General features: G+C 44.1%; 1 protein-coding gene across 1 annotated transcript in view; it reads left to right on the forward strand.

Moving 5' to 3' along the window:
* The window catches only part of AHSG (alpha 2-HS glycoprotein), a 155425-nt gene that overhangs the window by 82233 nt on the left and 55932 nt on the right, over positions 1-17260 (forward strand). The window contains exon 4 of the mRNA XM_069618629.1: positions 4131-4294. Within this exon, the coding sequence (XP_069474730.1) occupies positions 4131-4294 (164 nt within the window). The remainder of the gene's footprint in view (positions 1-4130; positions 4295-17260) is intronic.

The raw sequence follows: 17260 nt of genomic DNA on the forward strand, positions 1-17260 counted from the left end.
GCCTGCTAAAAGCTAAAAGCAGGCGTTAAGGACGAGGGCGCAAAGGGAACTCGGAATGTGGCGGTAAGGGATTACCGGCACCGGTCTCGTTAACGGTGACCGGTATCCCTTACCGCCATACTCGGAATGAGGCCCATTGCTTCTTAGTTACGCTTTCTCTGCAGAAAACCCATTACACGCATTCATAATCAATCAATCAAGGAAAATACTCTATTCGGCAGAAAGGCCATACAAGTCACAATAGTCAAAGCATGCATTAGAAAGAAACGTTAAAACACAATCAATCGGAATTCATTTCAAGGCTAAAAGAATGCATAGAAAGTGCAGGATGAGAAGAAACATACAATATATCAGTGATCTGTATAGCGCCCAGAAGGGAGGTTATAATGGCAGCCCTATAGCAGTGAGTAATGTCCATATCACTTGACTGAAAAGCGGCCCTTATTTCACACTCTGGTGAACTCTGTGTCAGTTCTCCTACCTCGTCTGGCTCATCCATTCTCTTCTTAAGAGCCAGGCTCTATGGACATGTCGGGGAACACACATGGCAATATATGGGTTTGAGGTTCCTTTGCATAATTCCAGTGCAGAGCGGCCCCCGGCCTCCCCATAATAATACCTGGTGCTGTTCTGTTTGCACACTTCTCCACTTTCTCCAGGTTCCCACTTGCTTTTCGTTTCAACCGTCTAGTGTCCTCCAGTATGGGTGGCACCCCTTTGATGAAATAGTGGATAGAATTGCACGCTAATGTTCTGCCCTATCTCAGACGTGGGCGTTTTCTGGCTGTTCCTTCCTGGTTGGGGCTCTCAGGTTCTCTTCCCCCCCTCTCATAGCTTGTGTCTGTGGGACCTTCTTTCCTTGTAGTAACTCTCTGCATGCCGCACTTTTCCATTATGCCTTTGGCAGTGGCCTATACATGTATGTTGCATGCCTACAGTTCAATATTCTGTTTAAAAGGTTGACTGCACCAGCATCACCTTTTTAACTTTACAGTACCTGTGACAGACATGTGTAACTTCAGATGAAACGTTATGTACCTGTGTCAGCAAAATGATAGGCCGCATGACCACTTTGTACCTTCCCACATTGCTCTGCCATAGACAGAAGGAAGAACAACCCACTGAACGGTGGCATTGATTTTGGAATGGCGGGTTCAGCCACTGTTTTGATTGGTATATATACCAAAGTATTGACTTGATCAAAATCATGAATTCCCTTGTTCAATGGGCATGCATATCTATTTTCTATTTCTTTATTTCTTTATGTAGCGCACTGAACCCGGAGGTATCTAGGTGCTTTACGCTTAAGAAAGTGGTTACAGCAGGCCTTTTTCAATCATTTTTACTTCTTTAAGTGGAGTTGGATTCCTATTTTGTTTATCACAGTTCCTGTTTTTTGCAAGTATATGCATACATCTTATTAGTTAAAACGTAAAAACCACTAAAAACAAGTACAAAAAAAATGTGATTGCAATTCGGAGAAAATCCAAAATGGCAGACCAGCTTCTTACAACCTCACTCTACAGGACGTGGGAGACCCGTGCTCTTTAAATAAACATAACTGCAGTAAAACACTTGTTAAGAGACAGCCAATTCCACGCTGATGAAAGAAAATCACTCATCCGTGCAGACCCTCAGCGGAAGCCCTGTCCAGGGGAGAGGGAGGAGGCTTATATAAGGAAGAGAAAGGGAACGTTTCGGGAATGTGAAGGAGCCGGAAAGTTGGAAAAAGGATAGACTGGAGAAGCGGAGGAGGCAGGTGCTGAATGACGGCAATGGGAGAATATGATCTGAGGACAAGGTGGTGAAAGGAAGAGTAGAGGAGCAGGAGGAGGGAACAAGATCTGAGGAGGAGGTGTGGAAGGAGGGAGCTGAGAGGCTGCATGGCGATGGGATGAAGAACAGTGAGTGGCCCTCACGCCGCAAGCTTATAGAGTGTGAGAGTGGTGGAAGTAGCTACACGCACCTGGCAAAGTGGTGAGGTGGTACTTGAGATGGCACAGGTGATCCAGGTCTCTGACGGTGCAATTCGAGTAGAGCCCCAGAGTAAAAAAGTATGTGAAGTTGTGAGGAGAAACTTCAGTGGGGGTAGATGAGCCATCATTACAGGACCCCGGCAGAGAGGTGTGCCAATGACTAGGCAATATCCCCTAAAATTTATCCATCCTCCCTCTTTGCGAATAGCTCAGGGGCAACGCATTTGTCTTGGAAGCAAGGCAATGCAGCGCAACACAGGTTCAAATCCCAATCCGGTGCTTAAAAACCACTTGTTGGGATTAAGCACATTTGAAATGAATTATTATAATTACTAACCACTGTCCACCACTGGTTGTAATGCAGAACCTGTCTGATGATCCACTAAGAGGTCTCCAGCAAACTGCAGAGAACCAGAAATATTCCACAGAACAATTGATCTCTTTATTGCCATCAGAACCAGGAATCCATGTGGCTGTTAGTGACCCTAGGAAGAGACATCAAGAGACTGAAAGATTTTGAATTGATTGAAGAGATACATTGGCCAGTTCTAGTTTTCACTCAAGAGGCATAGTTTTGTGTTTCATCATTGAGATTGTTTTTTCATCTGTTTGCCTTAGAACTGGAGGGAAGGGAACCTTGGGAGCAGAAGGTAGGAGGGGCTCTGGGTAAATAAAAGAGTGTTTGGTGCGAAAACAACAATGTATTGAAGGTGCGTTTCTTTAAATGGTCCCTCTTCATCGAGAGCAGCTAAAATACAATCTTGCTGTACACCACCCATTAGTGTCATAAGTCTGATTATAGCACAATCCTGTAACAGGGCTGCTTTTATGAGCTCTTTAATTTGAACTCTTTATGTTTTGCTTCCTATCTAAGGCTCAGTTCCATTACTTTCCCCTCAACTGGTTGATTTGACCAATTGTCATAGGATAACATCATAGAAGATGACTGTGTCCTATATGTGTCTCTTTGCCAGTATCCATCTAAATTACAATGTTCAATGTTTAGTTTATTTGTTGCATACTTCTCTGCATTTCACATCGGTTTGCAGCTTGAATCTTTTGTTCTGCTGTTTTCCTGACAATCCCCTCTTTGTCACTCTGAATTCCCTTAGATGCACCCCCTCTTTAGCCATGGATATTGCCCAAAATGCTGCCCACTTTCTCTGTATTCCCTTTATGGGATTGGGCTTCCCTTGTCTCCAACTGCTCCATCTCCTGCTGGCAAAGAGGGATATGACCGTTGTTTAGTTCCACTACTTCTTTTAGTACACTTCGACCACTGCCAAAAACCATAGATTTTTGTTGAGTTGACTTTCCTCCGCCTGCTCCAGACGCATTTCACAGCTTCTCCAAACAAGTAACAACGCTGTGTTTCCTGCCCTCCTGACTCCTGGGCACCAATGAGGTTCCAAAGTTCACCTCAAATGGCTGTGCATGCTCTTCCTCCAGCACCACAGAACTCAAGCAGCACTAATCCACTGTGCCTGCAGGGGGCAGTGGAACACCAGATGATAGAGGTTTAACAGGGATAACCCAGACAGGACATCTGCAGTCCGCAACAAGGTCGCCCATCAGGTCAGTACTCACTTTTGGATGTCTGTCAGGCCTCACAGAAATCACTAGCTTTAATAGTCAGGAACAAGCTTTCCTGACCGCTCACTAATTCTCTGGCCACTCCCTCTTTTCTGGGTGGTCCTCTTCGTTGAGTCAGTTTCACGTTTGGAGGTGTTCATTTCACTTTTGGCAGGGAAGTACCAGGGGCCCGAAGCAACCACATTGATTAAGCCTCTCATAAGTCAATTCGATACCGGGTATAGTTGTACCAAGGTAGGAAAAGAGGATAATTTCTTTTTTGGACAGTTCACCACATACTTCATGATAGGTTGAAGAGGAGCACAAGTCAACAGAGGTTTTGAAAGGGGCCTGGGAAGGGGGCTGGCATATGGTTGGTGGGGGAAACCGGTATGTTGATTAATCTGAGAATAAACAGTGAGTGACAATGTGTAAAAGGGCCAGTTCCATAAAACCTGTAGATACTGAGCTAACATGAAGTCAAATATGTTCCATGGTGTATTCCAAAGATAAAACCAACACACTTCGAATGATCTATGGCTAACATTTGACATCCATCTTTGAATGTGCTTCTGCTTTTAGATTCCGCTGAAGATGTCGCCAGCGCATGTCCAGTCTGTCCCCCACTAGCACCCATGAACGACACCAGGGTAGTTCAAGGTGTTGACACTTTGCTCCACCAAATTAACAGTGCTGAGGACAAGCCCCATTATCAGCTTCATGAAATTGGACGTGCTCGAATTTGGGTAAGTGCCACCAGGACCGTTTTTAGACAGAACATTGGCTAAGGCAAAACATTAGATGGCTCCCCATGCCCCAAACCCCAGTCTGCCACCCTGCCCCAACATTAAACCATCAATACAATACACAGAGACGCTGGTTTCACGAACTTGCAATGAAATACTTTACATCTAATAAGTAGACACAGCAAAATAGACACGAACATTGAAAACAACATCCACTTTCAGTATTTCACGAATGTTCTTTGTCTAGAGGGCACTCTCCTTGATTTTGCTGTCACAAAAGCAGTTGTTGCCGCTCTGTAATCTGTTTGTAAAACATAATTTTGCATTCAGGTATAACTAGAGCCCATAGCCTCGTTTCAGTCATTAATGGATGTAAATATATTTTTATCAGTTCAAATGTATTGAAATTCCTCTCTGCAGTTGGAAACAGCAACCGTAACCAAGATCCTTAGGGTGTCAATCAGACATTTGGGAATAACTAATATTTATTTGTGTGGCACTTTGCAACAAAGAAAATATTTTCACAATCCACAAACCATATCTGGTGGCTTTATGTTATTTTATTGAGCATTTATACTGCACCAGTCACCACGGTAGTGGTTTTACCGCGCATATTTCGGACTCAGGGCCTCATTATGAGTTTGGCAAAGGTAACGTGGAGGAAAAACCTCAATCAGAACGCTGTCGGTAATTCCTCTGCCCAAACAGCAGAAAAAACATCCAAATTGGCAGAATTGCCATGAGCGGGAATTACTGCCGGTGGTAATTCCACCAGAATCCCCATGATCCCAACTGCCTTCCACCACTTGCAATCCAGCGGTAATTCCACTGGACCAAGCGGCAGTAACAGTAAATCCGTTTGATGGTATTTTGGCGGATTTACTGAGAAAATACCACCAAAATTGTAATTAGGCCCTGTGTGCCAAATAACAGACCACAAGTAAGGGTTTTGCTCTCTTATGACAAAGACTGCCTTTCTTTTCTCTGCAGCAGCAACACATTAAAATAGCTGCAAAGGCTGTGGAAAAAGTGCACAATACCACACTGTGCTCACTGTGGCAAGTACTAGAACCAACAACTGATGTGTCCTTTTTAAGCTATAGGTATTGTCATCAACACATAAAGAATGGGATTGAATAACTATTTTCCATCGAACTATAGGAACTTAAAACCCTGTTTGAGAATCCCACACTAGGTTGACACGAATCACCAGAAAAAGTCAGACTTCTGTATGGAACTAAGGAGCCTTAATGTTGCTTCATCATGACACATTAACTCTATCATCTGCTACAATGCAAAAAACATGTCACATATAATTCCGTTCAAAAGTGGCAACTATTTGTCATTGGTTTTTAAGAAACGTCATGGCATTCTGGTTACCTGAATGGAGGGCCCCTAATGTTGGCAAAGCAATTTCTGGAAACATTGGAAATCTTGGGTTTGCGCCGCACTTTTATGTGTTTTCTCTTCTGCAATTTCCTATGGGAGCTTTTTGCTTGTGCTAGCTCTTTTGCGTTTAGGTTTGTGGCCTGTCCTTAGATTTTGTATTGTATTGTTTTTGTTGATATATCTTTTAGGATATATTTCATACGTAGGCCCTTCTATCTATCAATATTGAACATACTGTTGATGTGTTAATGTACACTGTGCCAATTATGTGTCGAGTGTTCTTGATATAGAAAAAGTTACATTAAAACTTGGGGGTAATTTCAGCCCCATGATATTGGTGAAATAAAACAGCTCTAATACAGTTAATGCCATCGGCCTAGGATTAGAAGCGTGGCAACAATGATGTTTCTGGATGACTATATTGTGAACTGTTTTGATGATATATCACTATTTCTCTTTTATAGAATTATATACCTATTTTGTTTTTTCTTTATAACCTTTGTGAGATGTGAAATTAATTTTAAGCAGCGAAATTCATCTTATCAATGATACTATTTTTTATTTTATTTTTCTTCTCTTCTTTTGTCTTATTTTATGTTGAATATGTGATCATTAATTTGGACAATTTTTGATAAATTAGGTTTTATAAATTATGTGTAAAGTTTATATCTAAACTGTATCACATTATTAAATAAATGATATCTAAATCAGGCTAAATTAGGCCAAAGGTTCAGGGGTATGGAAAGTGAACTGTTGGCTGTCAGACAAAAAGGCCAGAATTTAGCTATCAACTGCCAAACATCCAAATATGGCTTTCAGATAAATAAATAAAAAATCCCACTGGGCTCTGTCTTCAAATGACAAGGCCGAAAGGCTACACCACTGCTTACCACTATATTCCTGAGGCACTGGAGAGCAGCTTTGCGAAAAGAGAGCTGCCATGGTGAGGTCTGTGCATTCTGCAGCTCGGATTGAACAATGAACATATAAAAGAAGAAACCCTATAGCCAGAATTATTTCAAAGGCACACTTTAATGAAGGTTGTGACTCTGTTAACCTGTTGGAATATATTGACCTACGTAGCATGAGGGGAAATGGGGTGAAATGTAATGTATATTATGCAAGATATTGATGCAGGTCTAATGTGGGGAAAATGCAGAATGTAAAAGTGCTAGGTTCTTTCATAAGAGCTGAAGTAAATTCGTGTTTCAGCAAGAGGAAACCTTCTCCCATCTGATCCCAAAGGTCAAACACTCCTTCACCTCTCCATTTGGTCAAACCCCTTTAGATTTAAGCAGCTCCAGGAAGGGGACAGAGCTTGGGACTGGGACAGAGGTTTATTGGAGTGGAATGATGACCACTGAGTAAAAGAAATGCAGCCCATGGATTCTGAACTTTCAAAAATACTCAAAATTAAATTCAGTGTGTGATGGGGTCCTGGGCTGGCTGAAAGTTTGACATAGAATGGGACAATGACACAGCTGTACCTCTCTGCTCTGCTCAAGGAGATAAGGAAACACCTGTGCAGGATATTAGTCTTGAAAGAATATTGAGAGGTTTATTACAGACTATGCGCCTCATCACGAGTCTGGCGGTAACCCTTAAATGCGGCGGTAGTGCTATTACCGCCGCATTTAACGGTCCGCCAGATCATGGCTTTGGCGGATTTCCCCCCAGCCCTGAGCTGGGGGGAAATCTGTGGCGAAATTGCCGAATTTCGGCGCTATTACCGCCGGCGGGAAATCTGCCAGCGGTAATAGTGCGAATTTTCCCCATTGGGCCCAATGGGGAATGAGGAATTCCCGAATGGGCCCAATGGGGAATGGGAAATATCCATTCTGCCAAACCTGTGATCCAGCGCTAGTAGCGCCGGGGGGTTTGGCGGTAGGGCTATTAGCGCCGGTGCTAATAGCGCCGGCGTTACTGCCCAACTCGTGATAAGGCCCTTTGTCAACAATAGACAGATGGCCAAGCTGAAATCCAGGTTTTTAGAACAGAGATGGTTCATTAATTAAGTTAAATGTATGCATGTAATTAAAAGGGTCAATAGGATTCTATGAAAAATCATATTTTGTCTAGGAACTACTGGGAGCCAAAGTTATAAGATAAAATAGTGTTGCAGCTCTTCAGGAAAAGTTACAGATCAGAGAGTGGAGTATCGTGTAGATAATGGAATCACATACCTGTCTGTAAAATATCATGATCATGCATGTAATCCTTTCTAAGAAAATCACAAAAATATGTAATTCATGTAGGCAATCACCTGGTGACAAAAGACACGGTTCATTGCGATCAACATTATCTGACCAATTATAAAATATATGGGCTGTGACCCTAATTGGAAAATTGGAGAAAGGTGTCATGTTGATTATTTTAACTTCAGAAGTTCAATTACAGATGGGTGGATCAAGAAATCCCAGCAATTGGGCCTGGAGACATGGGGACCAATCTTAGGCAAGGGGCTATGCCTTGTGTATGGGGAAAAAATATATATGTCCAATCAGAATAATTAGCCAGTAAGCCGGCACATTTTTGTTTAGAGATTTTTGGGTGTGGTCAGGAGGTTTTATAACTGGACGCACCATGGAAAAAGGGATGGACAAAAAATGTCCAGGAGGAAAGGTGGAACTAAAATCTGGAGAGAACCAGGAGAAGGGCTGAGGCTGGGACCATACATAACAAGAGACCAGGTGAGGCAGATGGAAGGGCTTTTGACTGATGAGATAACCCAGGATGTATGATGACTGCTCCTGTGCACAAACCCAGAGACATTCAAAGTACATAATTCCAACAGAGCAAACCATTTGTGGAGTTCTATTTGAATGAATGCCTTCCCCTATATAGACATTGCTGGGGTGGACATTCAGAAGTAGATCCCTACCATTTACTTACTAATTAATGATGTAATAAATTTCCACATAGTCAATGGACACTGCAGTGATTTGTGGAAAATTCAAAACCTCCAACATCTTTCCAAGTGCTAATAAGGATATAGGCCCTCATTAACAGTTGTCCGGTATAGGGTAAATCTTTCGGTAATAACATTTACTGGCACTTTTAACAGACCGGCCAACTACAACTTTGCTGGTAGTGTAATAGATTTACCACCAGCAAAGAGATGGAGGTAATCTGTCCCCTACTGGCACAAAACATGCCTGTATTACCGGCATGGTAATACTGTTGCCTGTAATTGCGTAAAATTCCCCCCATGTGACTCAGTGGAAATGGGGACTTAGGGACAAATCACCTTCTGGGGCACCAGTAGTCCAGGGATGAGCACCTTTATCGTTGGGTCACTAAGTTGTGCACAAGGCTCCAACTCGATCCGACCACCTGCCACTAATGTGACGAATCAACTTCCAGGGCACCAGTGGTCCATGGATGAATCTCGGTTTCTAAACCATCAATCAGCCCCACACCTCTAGTACACCCGAAGGAATCCGAACAGATTGGAAATACAAGCAAATTATTAACCTCCTTGTCCAATTTTGGTAACATGGACAGAACAGCAGGCTTTTCTCCGAAAGATTCTAGATCATTGGTTAGTTGCAACACAGCAAAAATACAATTATTACCCAATAATAAAAGGGACTGTCCAGTCAAGGTAGTATAAAAGTATCTACTTTATTATTATCGGGACAGTTCTATCACATTACAAAATGCATCCCACCCTGTAAAGCAATGCAGAGGAGAGACAGTGTTAAAGAAGGAAAAGCGATGCACTCTGGATACTGACAGGAGGGTAGTCGGTATAGTAATTAATCATAATATTTCAATGATACTTGGTTTCAACACAAAGGGAGCAATGGGTTGTAAAGAGAAAGGCCAGAAGGACAGAACCACAATGTACCTTGTGCTGTAGGATTTGTTGGTGCTCGACTAGTTTGAGTCAGTTTCAGTGCACTTTGCAGCTTCTGCAACAGAGTTCAAGATGGGAGACAGCTGAGGGTATCAGGCAGCAGGCAGTTCAGCGAGCGAGGCTGGATGGACGGCTGCAGGCTGGCCCACTCGTTGGCTCAGGGTCAGGAATTGTTGTCAAAGTGCTGGTGGGCAGTTCTGAAGCACTGTTCAATGCATCTCAGATGGCTTTAGTGACCGCAATGTAACAACAGTCAGCGGTGCAGTTGGTTGCAGCTCGAGGGGCTTGACTGGCTCAAATATTGTCGATGTACTTCTCCTAGCATCTTCTAGCATCTTCACTGGGCTTGAGTCATCCTTTAATGTGGATGGCCCAAAGCTGAGGAGAGTGTTGCAGGCAACTGCCTTGTACTTGGTTTGGCTCAGAGACTCTCTGGCACTTCTCTCCTAGGAAGCTTGCTGTAGAGCCCAGCAAGGCATGCTGTGTGCTGACTGGGTACTGTTTCTGGGGCGGCTGGATTCAGTATCTCCCTCTGTTCCATGGGAGATGTTTAGGAGAGGGATCTTGCTTGCCTCTTGGAGGTCCTCGCCTTCCTTCACTGGCGGAAGATGTAAGGCAGACTGTACCTTCCATCCTCTCAGTACACTTTGAACAGGGCAGGGGCCCCACCCTTAGCCAGCTCCTCCCCCTGCATTGGCAGGCCTGCCAGAGTGTCACACTCTTTCTGGTCTTTAAGGAAGTCAGATCTGGGCCCCCAAAAGATGCAGACTCATCCAGCTTGGGCAAGCTCTTCGGATCTGAGCTCACCTGGTCTTCCACCTCAGGTTCCTGCACTGTGCCAGGCAACTCTGAAGTCACCCTGCTACCAAATTAGGGTCCTCAGTGGCTACTGGCCCCTCCACCGCACGAGTATGTGACTCAGCAGTCTGTTGAACAGGACTAGGGGCTACCGGCCATGCCGGTTCCTACAACAAGCCCTCTGAAAGCACTCCAGGACCTAGGACTCCAAGAATCTTCAATTTGGTGGCCTCTTGGACCCTCTATCTCAGTGCCCCCACAACTATCTCGGGATCAGGTAGATCTTTACCCAACATACATGGGACAGGGATGGAGTCTTTCACCGCTACACAGCGCTGGGTCATTTCTCCTCACCAGCTGAACTCTACTATCGCCAAGAGCACTTACTCTTTCCGTCAAACCCACTGATCCTACAATCAGGCCCATCAATTTACTGGCCTGGCTGTACCCACTGCCCGGTGACAGCAGCAAGGCTATCTGTGGTGTCTCTGACCACAGGAATTCTGTGTCCATTGATATACACAAGTTCTAGAGAAAGTTGAGTATTATTGGAAACTGGGTTGTCTTCTGGAGCCCTGGTACCGTTCCAACTCAGTGTACGCAATACACTTTCAGGCACTCCTTGGCCTTGTTGGAAGTCCTAATGTAGAAGGACCACATTAATGATGGTATCTTCCACATGTCCAACATTCACTATGGCTTGTTTGGGTAAGCCCTTGCAAGCAGGATCCCCTTTCCTATGGCCCAGCTCCTTAAAAACGAAACAACATTTGAGTGGTGAGAACGCAGGTGTCCCGGTGATAGGGGTGCCTGCACTGTTCTTTTCAGGGTGTGCAATTGAAGTACATTTTGGGGGATTCCATTCATTCTTTTGGGGATCTGACTTCGAAGAGAATTGGGTTGACATTTGCCCTTCCCATCCTTATTAAATTCTTTGTCCGATGACTTCTCTTCCGGTTTGGATGTGTTTGCCTGAGCCTTTTTCTGGACTCGAGTACTCAGAAACCTGTTGGCAGCCGTTACAAGCTCCCCAGGGTCTGTGAAAGTATTTTCCACAAGGTGATGGGGTAGGTCAACCTCACAATTCTTCAATACTTGCTCACATGCAATCAAACTGTAAATCCCTTTAAATGTGTCAACTTTGTTACCAGCCACCCATCCACTCAGATATTTGAATCACAAGTGTGTGAATGCTCCAAATGTCTGCCCACTTTTCTTTCTGAGCTCTCTGAAGCTCTTGAGATACTGTTCAGTTGTTTTACAGAACTTCCTGAGGAGGGCTGCCTTCATGCTCTCATAAACACGCCTTTCCTCAGGAGTTAACTGAAGAATTGCATCAGTCCCTGGTGTCAGTAGGTTACTCATCAGGGTTTCACCCCACAGTTCCTCATTCACCTGTAGCTGAAAAGCAAGCATGAGCACTTCAAACCAGTCAAAAATATCCTTCCCCACCTCGTAAGCCTGCAATAAGGCTTTGAGAATGTGGTGCCAGGGTTTTTCCCGGGCACCCTGGTTTGACCCACTATCGCTGCTTTCGCTAGAGGTGGATCTGTTGGTCTCCTTCTTCTCATCGAGTGCTAGTCTGCACAGCTCTACTATAGCAGCCCTGTCCTGCTCCATTGCAACCATGTCCCATTGTTTTTGGTCCTCCAGTGATAGTCTCCTCTCCTTAAACAGGAGCTTTCTAGCTGTAAGATTGTTAACAGCCAGGGCGATTACTGTGCCACTTATGGACTGTGCCGAGTCCTATGACCTGCTGGATATCGCAGTAGCCCCTGACCGCCGTGACACTCTATAGTGTTGAGAATGCATGCTTGCCCCCGTCGGAATGGTTGGCGAGAAACACTGCTCATGCTGTCTTCCTCGTCATCTTTCACTACCCCTCCTGGAAGGTCTTCTTCACTCGGGTACACAGCGTCTAACCCATCCCTTCAGGTCTTCTCACCAACTGCCCTCGCTTCTACCCAAGCTTGGAGGATGGTCAGCAACTCAGGTTTATTAACCTTAATGCTGTTGGGAAGTCCCCTCTCTTGCCATAGGACGTGCAGGACATCTTTGCTCATGCCTTTCACAGTCTATTTGTCAACGTTCATGATTATTTAACAATATCTAGCAGTGTCTAAACATTGCCTACAACAGCACCTTTATCGTTGGGTGACTAAACTGTGCACAAGGCTCCAACACGATCCAACCACCACCCACTAATGTGACGAATCAACTTCCAGGTCACCAGTGGTCCATTGATGAATCTCGGTTTCCAAACCATCAATCATCCCCACACCTCTAATACACCAGAAGGGATCTGAACTGATTGGAAACACAAGCACATTCTAAATTTCCATGTCCAATATTGGTAACGTGGGCGGAACAGCAGGATTATCTCCCAAAGGTTGTGGATCGATGCACTTCTAACTTCTTCACTGGGCTTGTGTCGTCCTTTAACATGGACAGCCCAAAGCTGAGGAGAGTGTTGCAGGCAGCTGACTTGTCCTTGGTTTGGTTCAGACACTCTCTGGCACTTTCCACCTAGGAAGCAGTCTGCAGAGCCTAGCAGGGCATGCTGTGTGCTGGCTGGGTACCGGTTCTGGAGCTACTAGAGGGTCCTCTGGATTCAGTATTTCCCCTTGTTTCCTAGGAGATGTTTAGGGGAGTGTTCTTGCTTCCCTCTTGGAGGTCCTGGCTGTTCTCCACTGGCGGAAGATGTAAGGCAGATTGTACCTTCAGCCAGGGTCTACCCTCCAAGTCTTCATTAGCTGGAAGGGGAATAGCAACGCCAGTTGTTAAATTGTCAACACTGGATTCCTGCCAGGGAGTTTGAAACTCCAACAGTGTAGCTTTACCAACCTCACCTGTTTGATAAAACAGGAGCAGGGTCCTATTAGTTGAAACTGCTGCCGTAGGCACACTATTTATATCAGCTGTATGTAAATCGCTGCCCTTTTCCCCTGATGAGATACCATCGGGTAACAGGTTAATCTTTTGATTTTCGGATTTCACCTCCTCATTTGACCCATTAACATTAGTAAATAATTTTCCATTAGCATCAATTAAAGGTGGCTTCACTGAGGGGAATAACCCTTGATGTCGACAAACAAAATCTTTGAGATCACTCTAAACCATTAGATAATTACATTTATGCAAAAGTGATTCAAGCATAACAGAATGAGTCTCTGTCTCGAGCTTGATCCCTTCATACAGCGAGACTAGGGCACAATGCACTTGACTTATTTCGCTCAATATGTCCTTTTTCCCAATCAAGTGATTATCCAATTGCTTAAACATAGTTGAAAGTCTGCGGGGTGGAAGATCAGCTGGCATAGACTAGAGTGAGGATGAGGAAGAACAAGGATGCGATTGCTGTAAAGGAAAGATGTCCAAAGGTGAGTCCATCATAGAGGAAAGAAGACTCTGATCATTTTGTTCAAGTAAAGACGTTGATGTATATGTCCGACAACCCGAAGCAGAAGCAAGGGAGCACTGTGAACAAACTGAATCATGCGGTAAAGTGTCCGCGATTGATGTAGGGTTGCCATGATCAGACAGACCACCAGAATGCAGAGTGGCAACACAAAAGTAATCTGTGATTTTCTTAGGGGAAGCAGCTGTGGGCAAACTCGCAACTTGTGTACTCAAAGAAGAACACAACACCACTTCAGGAGAGTTCCCAATTGTAGGAGCAACCGCTACTGTTGAAGAGGGAAGGGTCAGGCCAATTTCAAAAATCATTTACTGGTCCATAATGTGAACGGAATTAAAAGGCAAATTCACGGCCATTCCTCTCCCACTGCGCAAGTCATATATCTAATCAAAACAGTAACAGAGATGAACTTCATGTCGACGGGGCACAATTGTCAACAGAGTCTAATGGCGGAAAGGTTAAATTACGCTCAGACCACCTTACTGCCTAACTGCCCAACTTCATCTACGCACCCTAACCGCACTTACGGAACCACAGGTAATTTTAAGAATGGAGTGTCAAGAAGCGTTAGTGTTGGGGCTCTAAAGTGGGGCTAAGAATGTTCCACTGTTCCTGATAACGTGGTACTAGCTCGAAGGTAAGTGTGAGGGTTCTTCAATTGGAGAGAACTCAGAAATGTGAACTTTAAAACAGGAAATAGACAAAGGAGTGTTCCTGTGTAGGCAAAATTGAACAAATAATTTGTAACCTTCCAGTATTTACTAAACTGTTTACTACAGTGAATAAATCACATAATTTGGTAAAGATATGATACCTGTCATACTATATCAGTGCCGTATGTACTTGTTCGCATGGGTGTGACTGAACAAACAAATCTAGACATTTTAAAAACAATTTAAAACAGGAACGCTCATGATAGCCCACGATAGCCCATGATAGTCCATGCCCGTCACAGCACTGTGTAAGAGAAGCTAAAATGTTCCTATATTACCTTGTGGATGAGAAGACAGGCAAACACGTTCTTCACTAACAAGTACAAGAGAAAGACATGCTTCTTGTCTGTGTAGCCTTTAATCTAACCAGGTGCCATGAGTAAAACAGCAGTGGCCATTGTAAATAAATAGCAACAGCGTGCCACAATTTCAGTGCTGGGCAATTTTTCACTGGTTCAGTAAGGTTTTGCAACATAATTTGCACCAACCAAACAATGCATACATGACATTTTCTCTGATTATTTTGTACCCACCTGTCTGTGGACTAGCATTGGTGCAAAATTTCTCAGCACCAGAATCATTAGTCATTCAGCCATAATAATCGCTATGATGGGTGCAAGAGTCACATAGATGTCCAGTCCAATAGGCAGCTGCTATTTGACATGGAGCGAGATGGCTGTATTACGAATTCTCTGGCCACTCTCTCTAATTCTTCACTCAGATTATCCTTATATAGTTTACAATCTGTAACAAATATATACCACTCCCTGACCCTGTTCCCTGCATCAAAACCTCCCATCATTTATTTTTGTTCTTTGTATCTCATTGGTGCCGATGTTTACTTTCGTAAATGTATGACCAATTGCAGAAGACCATGTTCTGGACACATGCTGTTACATATGTGGGAGAGACGAAGAGATTGTATGCTTTTCTGCATTCCATATACATGCACTTGCACGATCTGAACGTCCCATGCCTTGAAGATCATCTATCTTTTCCTCCAAGTCTCCTCTCTTGCATGGTGGTGCCTCTATGCTCTTGGAAAAACTGCAGAATCGTCGTCAGACCTATTTGTTGTTATCTACACTGTTAACTGTATTACATGCACTTACTCTGCCTGGGCAGACTGGTTATGATTCAGAAACTGAAGGGGTCTGAATGACTTTTGTTTTTCTCCCCTGTTACACTTGCTTTGTGTATATGCGCTTTACAAATAAACATTACCATACCATTCAGATGCGGCTAGAAAAAACAATTATTAATAGTGCATGAAGCCACACCAAACAACTGGCTTGGCACATTCTCATGTCTCAATCTCTTTTCCTAGATCTCACAGTTGAGAACTTAGTATGAGTATCATGTCCAACGTGGTAATTTTCGTTGGGCTAATGGGCATTTCATGAAGATTGCCAAGCCAATGTAACCTTCCTTTAACCCCAACAACCTCATCAAAACAAAAATAGTCCTTCACACGTTCATCCATACAACTCACCAGGGATGTTGACTAAATTGTGAGATGTCATATTCTTAAAACCAATAGAGCTAGTTATTCATTCTACCATTAATCCTAAATCAGAACTATCAGTGGGGCTTCTGCTAGCACTCAAATGAGTCGAGGGTCTTGATGGGCAAGCTCGTGCCACCTAAAACCGGTGATTAACCGCACAATCAATATGAAGTGCAGACGTTTTATTTTGGATCATCTCAAGATTGCATATGCCCTCCACTGCAGGGACGAAGAAAGCTCTGCCAACCAATGGCAGTGGGAATTCTTCCTGAAACTGGCTCTGAATAGCAGTCCTCCTGATGGTGGCTAGGAAAGCTGTCCACAAGAGGTTCTGGATGACAGTCCTACTGATGGTTTAGAAATCTTCTCAGAACTGATTCTGAATCACAGTCCTACTGATGGTTTAGAAATCTTCTCAGAACTGATTCTAAATCACAGTCCTACTGATGGTTTAGAAATCTTCTCAAAACTGATTCTGAATCACAGCCCTACTGATGGTTTAGGAATCTTCTCAAAACTGATTCTGACTCACAGTCCTACTGATGGTTTTGTAGGATGGCACTTGTGCATATTCCCACAACAGGCTCCTAATGCCAGTCTTATTGATGATTTAGATTTCTTCAGAGAACTTATTCAGAATGGCAGTCCTACTTCAATGATAGGACACACAGTGGCAGGCTCGATCGGAGGATAATGGACCGACGCCAACTTATTGCCCTGAGTGGCGTACAAGAGCCTTAGAGCCAGGACCCTGGAGCAATTACAGGTCAATCCATCTGCCTCTGTGGGTACTATTGCTATTAGTACCCCAGGGGCTAAACCCCACGTGCTAATAGTGTTTGAGAAAAAAGAAAGCAGCCCCGCGTTGTGCGTGCGGCTCGTAGAGTTGGAAGATGTAATAGAAATGGATGCACAGATCAGAGGAGCAATGTTTCCATTTCTATGATGGAGAAGGAGTAGAAGTGCAAAGATCCGGAGAGGAGGCTGCAGGGGGAGCAGGTAAGCCTCAGCTCAGTATGGGGGTCTTTGGAGTGGGAGGAATGATGCGGAAGGGGGGAAGGGGCAGGCAAGGGTGACCAGGTACTGGGACATGGCTGATGCAAGGATTCTCTGGTGCAGGGGGAAAGGTGCCAGGATCCGGACACCATTCAATTCTGTCCACGTTCCTGCAGACCTGATTTGCTCCTGCTTTCCTGCAGGGTGCTAATCAATATTTAAGATCTATTTTTACAGCTGGTTCTGAATGACACTCCTGCTCATGGTTAAGATCTCTTTCCACAGC

This window comes from Ambystoma mexicanum, chromosome 10 (genome assembly GCF_040938575.1).
Source record: "Ambystoma mexicanum isolate Mex_15411 chromosome 10, UKY_AmexF1_1, whole genome shotgun sequence".
Classification (NCBI taxonomy): domain Eukaryota; kingdom Metazoa; phylum Chordata; class Amphibia; order Caudata; family Ambystomatidae; genus Ambystoma; species Ambystoma mexicanum.